The 8,199-nt window shown below is 35.9% G+C and overlaps 1 protein-coding gene across 1 annotated transcript in view; it reads right to left on the bottom strand.

Moving 5' to 3' along the window:
* The window catches only part of LOC122066457 (endoplasmic reticulum-Golgi intermediate compartment protein 3-like), a 14,809-nt gene continuing 6,610 nt past the window's right edge, over nt 1–8,199 (bottom strand). Inside the window, exons 6-13 of the mRNA XM_042630262.1 lie at nt 6,664–6,756; nt 5,661–5,840; nt 5,428–5,495; nt 5,198–5,249; nt 2,178–2,231; nt 1,995–2,087; nt 1,282–1,348; nt 1–465 (exon numbers count right to left, since the gene is read on the bottom strand). Of these exons, the coding sequence (XP_042486196.1) occupies nt 374–465; nt 1,282–1,348; nt 1,995–2,087; nt 2,178–2,231; nt 5,198–5,249; nt 5,428–5,495; nt 5,661–5,840; nt 6,664–6,756 (699 nt within the window). The 3' untranslated portion in view covers nt 1–373. The remainder of the gene's footprint in view (nt 466–1,281; nt 1,349–1,994; nt 2,088–2,177; nt 2,232–5,197; nt 5,250–5,427; nt 5,496–5,660; nt 5,841–6,663; nt 6,757–8,199) is intronic.

Below are 8,199 nucleotides of genomic sequence, written 5' to 3'. Positions count from 1 at the left end.
TGCAATCAACACAAATTTCCACTGCAAGCTTCTTGCAATCGATCAGTTACATTTGGTTCTCCAAAGAAATCCTTACTTCTATCCTTGATGACCACTTCCTCAATGGATATTCACATAATCAGTTTGATTACAGGAACAAGTTAAACTGAAAAAAGAGGAAGAACAAAGGCTAAAAAGAGGAAGAAAATTAACCCATTAAATATACTTATTGGAGACTGATGGTTATGATTCAAGAAGACTGCAAATTGACCCTCCAGACCCTCCAGAAAAGTCCACCCGAGTTGTTTACCTGCCCAATCAGTTCTTCACAGAAAGCTCTTTGACAGGAATACCAAACAGAAGAATCCAAGTCATTTCCAGAATGGCCAATAGATCAGCTGAATTTTCCAATTTCCATCTTCTTTTTGATTGCCCTTTGACCATGGTATACGAATGAGTCTACTATTCCCGAAACCGTGAAAATACCTAAACACAGCAACCATGCAAATAATAATTGTATTAGTTCTAGAAAAGTTGTGAGAATATACTGTGTTTTTGTTTAAACAAGAAAATGCCAGATGTGCAAATATGTATAAATCAAGTCCTGCCAGCCCTCCTTAGGTTATGAATTTCATTCACTTAAAGAGTATAAAAAAAAGTATGTAGATTGGAAAAAGGCTCCCCTAAAGTTTCTAAAAGTACAACAGGGAGCAAAATAGGCAGTAAGTAAGCTTATCGACATTTTCTGGTAAGGAAGACCACCCTCACGCATAAATATGAGCAAATGAATCTTCAGAAAAAAAAAAAAAAAAAACCCTTTCTGATAATGCAATGGATTAGAGTTCAAACAATGAATCAAGAGAAACCTAGAGGGACTCACAGAAGAGATCCAGAAGCTCGCGCAATCAAGAACTCTGAACAAATCTCACTTCTATGTGGGAGTGTATCCATGCAAACACACTCAAAATACAGACCTTAGGCACAACTAAGTAGTCATGCTGGTATAGCTGAAATCATATTTTACTTCATGACAGAATTGTCTGTCAAGAATCCTAGTTGCATCTGGGGGCCAGTTCTTCATGACCTAGCCATTTATATACCAGTTATGTAGTTCAGGGGCCCAATACAAGAGAAAAGAAGTGACCCTTCGGGAAACAAATTGATATCTCCACACCTCCAACATTAGAAGACTTGCCAGTTTCTTATATATTCCAGGATAGTCTTACTTTTAGACTCCAACATACATCCATGTCTAAGCCAATAGCAATTCTATAGAGAGAGAGAGAGAGAGAGAGAGAGAACCTCCAACTATGGCACAAACATTTGTCAGGAAGTGTAAGAATGATACATGTTCCTCTTTAAAAGTCACCTGCAATATTCAATCAAATTAGACATGGAAAAAGACAAAATATAGGTAACTCCACTGAGATTGCATCGTTGTCTTATCTTTCCCTTCCTTTGAACTATAATTTACCTAGCACTTCTACAGCTTAATGCATATATTATTCAGCTCAGATGCTTCAGCAGTTCACATATATAACTTGCATTTTCACATAGGCTAATTAACTTGCATGTTGGTCAGTTGGTCTACAAGGGCTACTAGAGATGGTAAATATGACCCAAAATATCCATTTCAAATACTTATCACATCCAAGTCGGATTTTCATTCTGAATTTTTAAGGATGTCTAACTTGAAGTATAAAAGCCACAACTAACTGAGAGATTCCAAAGTAATTAATCACTGTTAACAAAAAGTTAAACACAAGCTAGCTTGAGGTGTGAGGGGAGAGGCATGGCACACTCCTTGTGCCTTGCTTAGCTGCCAGCATGTGCCTAGCCCAAGGGTGCCTCCCCCATACCCGCACGTATCCACACCCACACACATTCATGAATATATACGCCTACATGATGCATATACACCATAAAATAAACTACAGTTACTTAGCTGAAGAGCAAGCTTCACCATAACCATATAGGGAACTCACTAATCCAAACAAGGGCAGATGATGACCCACCTTAATCGGAGAAAGGTCATAAAAGAAGAAAACTCCAGGAAGGGATGGTGGGCGACCAAACTCTTGACCCCTAAAATGCTCTGTTACAGAGAACTGCAAAAACAAACACGCTACTGCATCTGAGGTTATACGATAAAAAGTTATGACGGAAGAAAATGACAATTTAGATGTGTTTAGGTGCACCTGATTCGACTGAATAGTGCGCTCATTTATGTCAGTGTATACTGTAGGGACCACCTGCAGAACTCATCACAAACCAAGTAAGCATCCTCATTCCTAAATATCGGTTTTCATGATTACCTGAACCTGCTTGTAGTAATATAATAAGAAATAAAGCCCCGTTATAATCATCATATTTTAAAAGCAAATAATCTCCGATATCTAATCAGATTAGATTATACTTGATGCTATAATATGCTCTAACAAAATATTTTCTAAGGAAAATTCTCTATATAATTAAATAAGAATGTATTTTACGTATAAACATCCATCCAATGTCTCAAAACCCAATCCAGAGGTATCAATTAGGAAGGGGTAGTGGCCTAGTGCGTAGAGTCAATCTGGCTGAGGTGCTGGTTAAAGAAGATCAGCCTGCATTAAGACCGAACAAAAACATGCAATTATGTTTGATTGTTCATTACAGGCTACTGGATAATTTTGGATCTCAAAGCTTCCTTGTTTTGCATTGCATCGGTACCCTTCGAAAGTTTTTGAATTACATTTCTTGCAATTCTGACTATATTTAGAACTTTACAACCACCTTTCTAATGTAGGCCCATCAATTTTGGGGAATGAAAATAGATTTTTTTTTTTTTTCAGACTGCATTTGTGAGTGAGTGCTTCTCGTCTCCTCCCCCGCCCTTGTTATTGTTATCAATTCTCTCTCCTCCCACTATTTCTCCCTTCTCCATCAATCACTTCTTTTTTCTCCTCCTTCAGCTCTATTGATTCCAACTTCTTTCCATGTTTTTCCTCCTCTTTCTCTCTCCCTTCGATCTATTCTTTTTATGTTATTTCTTTCATTTTCTTCTCCCATCGCTGGCAATATTAACTACAAGCACCAGCCATAGTTATTAAGGCGGCGCCTTGCGCCTAGGCGCTAATGCATTTTATGGGGGTTAAGGCGTTTGTCGCCTTATTGGTAATGCAGTGTTTTATTTATTTTTTAATTATTTTATTTTATATTCCATTTCTATGTTTTCTATTCGCTTGTATACAAAAGACTTGTACACTGGGTCACACCGAATCACATAAAAGGAAATAATAATTGAAAGGAACCCTCATGGTATCACACGCCTTAGCTTAGGGTTGAAAATGAAAAGCTTGGCAGCCGCGATTATCTCAATCGATTCCGGCTCCGACAACATTTTTTCGGCTACCATGGCTAGGCTGGCTTCTACTAGTGGTGGCTAGTGGCTTTGGCTACTATTGCCGCTGCTGCTTCTGTTGCAAGTCTATGATTCAAGTAAATTGTACATTTGTTGATATAAGTTGTAGTTTTGTGATTACATGACTATATATTCCTCGTATCAAAAGCAAGCACTTTGACAAACCAAATCAAACGGCTCTTCTAGTTGATTAGGAACTAATATCCACTCTGCTTTGCAGTTTTGCTTCCACATTGATTCTTCTATATTCTTTGTTCTTTCTTCCAATTGCATGATATGTGAAAATGTTTGAATTCTTCTATATATTGATTGAGATTGCTATTGCTATAATAATCTGTTAGTGCATATGGATTGAAATTGCTATTACTGTAATGGTATGAATATCTAATCTTATTTAGCTTATAAGTAGAATTAAATAATTTTTAAGTATGCTATTTGTGCCAAATAAAATGGTTATATTAAAAAACAACACTAGAACGCTTTATCAGATAAGGCAACGCCTTATGCCCGCCTTATTGCCAAAGCGCTCCGAAAGACCTTCAAACGCCTCGGTCGCCTCATCGCCTTAATAACTATGGAACCAGCAGGTATTATATTATATTATATGACAGGTCAGTTTATTTATCTTTAGGGAAAAAGAAGCCTAAAAGGCAGTGTGGCCCCTGCACCCAGATACAGTGGGGGTGAAATGACAACCCACCCCTCATGAAAGGAGGAAATTTCATGTTCCACCCCTGTTGATGCTTCTACTGGTGCTCCCCTCAGGCTGGTGCAGGGGCCACACTGCGTAATAGAAAACCCTCCCTCTTATCTTTATTTTCTGTTCTTTTTAAAACATATGACCTGTTTACTATCCTTTCCCTGCTAATATTCTTCTTTAGAATCTATCTTTGTCTTCATATTTTAATTCAATTCTGTTATCAAATCCTCAATCCTAATTCTGGATCTTATTTTATAAATCTACTCTCTTTTATCTTCTCATCTCAGTTCCCGTAAATTTCCTATCATACTTCTAGTTCTGGGCCTGTCCAGCAGCTTGAATCTATATATTCCTTGATTGGGAATTTTGGATAGCTAGTTGCCTCACAATCATTCATTGAAAGTCAAATTCATATGGAAACATAGGACCTGCTTATTGCCTCGTACTCAACATATTTTGAGTGGAATTGGGTTTTTTTTTCTTTTGGTTAAGCGAATGGTTGGTGAGCTCTATCTCTTTCGTATTTTTCTTTAATTTTCTCTTCTTTTTGGTTTTAGATTGTCCCATCACCCACAGGTTTTCAAAACTGTTATCAAAATCTAACTTATAATTCATAATTACGGAATACTTTTGTAACCCTAACTCAAACTATACTTTATGCTCCGCTTCTGACCCAATCTCTGAGCAAGAAGAACCCGGTCAACGTGTCCCATGGGCATCTCAAACTTCACTTTTTAGCTACAGAAACCAAGGATCACTCATGAATCATCATTTCATACTAATAAAGAAGCTGAATTTCAAAATTATTTACTCTCTAACTTTGCATACATCTTGTCACTGATAATCACAGAAGATGATGTTTTATTTGTAGAAAGTTTCTAAGTAAAATAGTCTATCAAAAAATAACTTCAATGGTTATGTAAGAGTAAACACCAGTACATCTGTAGTGTCGTCAACTCATTTAGTCTGTTGACTTGTCTATAAATGACTACCTATACCCATAGGTCTCTTATCAATACACCCATAGGAGGCAATGGCATCAATAAATAGATGGATATTTGATCCAAGTAGTGGGACAAAAATCCAGTGAATACAGCAATAGCATGAGGACATACCTTAAGGAAGTACTGATACATCCCACTCGGTGTTTCTTGCATCCACTGCACCCTGTAAGTTCGAGACAGATATTAAGAAACTAAAAATTCTTCTAGATGAGAAGGATGAAAAATAACAGAATGAAGAAAGAGTGTCATGTGCAAGATTATCTGCAAATGATATTTTAAGAAACATTTAAAAGTGTTTCATTTTATTGAATGGCCATGTATGATGAGAAGCTTTCAATTACCCATCAAGAGGATTGACAACACCAGGGAAATGTTCTCCGAAAGATAATCTATTGATTCTGTGACTTATCTGTATCATGGAAATAAATGGATGAGTTTTTTTTTTTTAATTGGAAAATGACAAGAGATTGATTCATTGAAGAGAAAATAAAATCCTCATTTACCCAAAAAATATCGTTAGAAACACTATTAGACTCATTTCTTCAGTGCTAAAATAACATAAGGTTATTCTTACATTAAAATTTTCTTTCTGGAAAGGCAGCAAATCATGCACGTGAACATTTGATTGCTGAAAGCTCTTCCCAGGAGCAAAGTGAAAATTCCCAGCCACCTTGTTGACTTCCAAGAATCCATAAATATTACATCCTTCACCTTCTTCTTCTTTAATCTTTTGCAGGAAACCTTCCCTTTTGCACTAAAATTTCAGACACAGAAAATGAGATAAAATATGACACAAATCCAAATTCATAACAGATTTTTTTATATTAAACTGTACCAGAACAGTATCATACACACATTTATACTAAGAGGAATGAGAACGAACTGCCGTTTACTCGAGCAACCAGACTGATAATCTTAGGGGCTAACAAATACATGTAGACAAAATATATATGAGACACCAGCACATGACTTAATAACCAAAATTGATCCAAATTTTTTTGACATGCTGACTTCCTAAGACCTGACAAACAGACTATCAGGAGTGCTACAAAAAATAATTGAGATTCATGTCTGGCTGCAAAATGAAAGTGTGTTCCAACCTCCAAGAATAAACTCATAATGGATTTTTTTATTTTTTTTTGGCTATCAATGTCATGCAAGCAGATAAATTTTGGAAACGAGGAGTAATAGTAAGTTCCATCAATGAAGCCAATTGTGTCCTGGCATGACTAAATTTAAGAAAATGAAAAGTCCCTGGATAAATAGAATGAAGCAATACCGATCTCTCTCTTCTTCATAGATTCACAGGTGAATGTTGTCACATAGGTCAATTGTTGTAGGTATTTATGGTGTTATGCAGATACATGTTCATAATATAAGCCACTATTGCTTCATCCTTGGGTATCACTCAAGTTCTAGAGTCTTTCCAGTCCGACACCTTATGATATGCTAAAATATATATTTTGGTATTACAAATAACACTTGGTTTGACAAAGTCCCCCAACTCATTCAGAAGCACGGAATACAATTCAGAACAAGGCAAAACAAACAGAACAACAGTTCCCATACTAACAAACCTGGTCAATCAAATCTGGATTTGCCATACCCCAGCCCTTCTTTTGATATGCTTCACGGACTTCTTCACATGAGTTACAGCAATCATCATCTGACTGCAAAACGAATACAAAATTCAGACACAAAAGCAGAAGAAGGCATACTTAAATCTCTCTCTCTCTCTCTCTCTCCCTCTTCCGGTGGACTAAGGTTAATGCAAACTCCTCCTTGGAAACTGGAAGGCAAGCATAAACAGCTCAAGATGAAACAAGTATGACAAAAATAAGTAAAACCAGAATGGATGACAATTCAAAACAATTATTAAAACCCTTCATATGTGCAATAGATTATAAAAAATGAGGATCTGAACATAGTAGTGAAAGATGTACACTAAAAAAGGAACAATAGCAGCTGAAAATATATATTAGTTCATAAGAGCAGAAACACAATGCACTTTTGAGTAATAGAACAGTAAACATATGATATTTGGTTTCTCATGATTTCCAAATCATAGCATTATGAATTCTGGATTAAACTGGATGTCATCCCCCATATATCATCGTCATCTTTTGCACAATTAGAACTCTAGGAACAGTCACCAACAAGCACCCTTGTCACATTACCCATTTCCCTTGACTCGTGAGGCTCTTAGATAATGTTTTCCACTAAATATATAATACTTTATCCATCTACAATCCATCATAAACCGAGGTTAAATGAAAATTTGACTGTTGAAACAAAATGTAATCACTGTAGGCTTTTTTAAAGGTAGACATATAACATAGAGTGAACATTAGTCATTTCAACATATTCGTATCATATGTCTGATGAGCACAATAATGTGTGAAATCTTAGGGATATAAGTGTACATTTTGCCCCACTTTGGATAGTACTACTTTATTTTTCTTGTTTTTTTTTTAGTTTGCAAGTCTACAAGAGAAAGTGCTTAAAGTGAATCAAGAACCAGTCCAAAGGTGGGATCCACTCATTGGTACCACATCCTCTCTCCTACAAAATCCTGAAGATTATTCTCTCTCCTTGCCACCTCACAAGATCTTGAAGATGCTATGCAGAAATTCCTTTCTGATTTAATCAAGATTGCAAGATATTGGTTAATATTGCAAGGAAGGAATAGAATTTGTTAATTTTGGAAATAGATTCTCTCTTCCTCACACAATATCTCAGAGAATGAAGATTTTACCAAGATTTAATTTAATTTAATTTTCTTTTTTTTCTTAAAGAAGACTTGTAGAAGGAAGGAGGCAAAACCAAAGCCCTATAAAAACCCCTTTCTCCCCCCTCATATTTATTATTATTTCCCTTAGTTTATTTTCTAGTTTATGCTTAGTTTTCTTCTCTCTCTCCCTCTCTCACTCTCTTTAGTTTTAATTCTTCTTTATTTTTGCTTTAATCACTTTTGTAATAGTTTTTTATGTCAATTAATGCAAGCACTCTTTTATTCTTATTCAGCCTTTTATGTTTATGATTTATGTAATTGAGTTATAATTTTTAAAGTTATAGTTCTAGGCTTAGATCTAGGTGACAAGATCACGAGCCGT

Source organism: Macadamia integrifolia, unplaced genomic scaffold (assembly GCF_013358625.1).
Source record: "Macadamia integrifolia cultivar HAES 741 unplaced genomic scaffold, SCU_Mint_v3 scaffold2401, whole genome shotgun sequence".
Lineage (NCBI taxonomy): Eukaryota > Viridiplantae > Streptophyta > Magnoliopsida > Proteales > Proteaceae > Macadamia > Macadamia integrifolia.
Note: the sequence above shows the minus strand (reverse complement) of the source record. Positions and strands in the feature narration are given on the sequence as shown.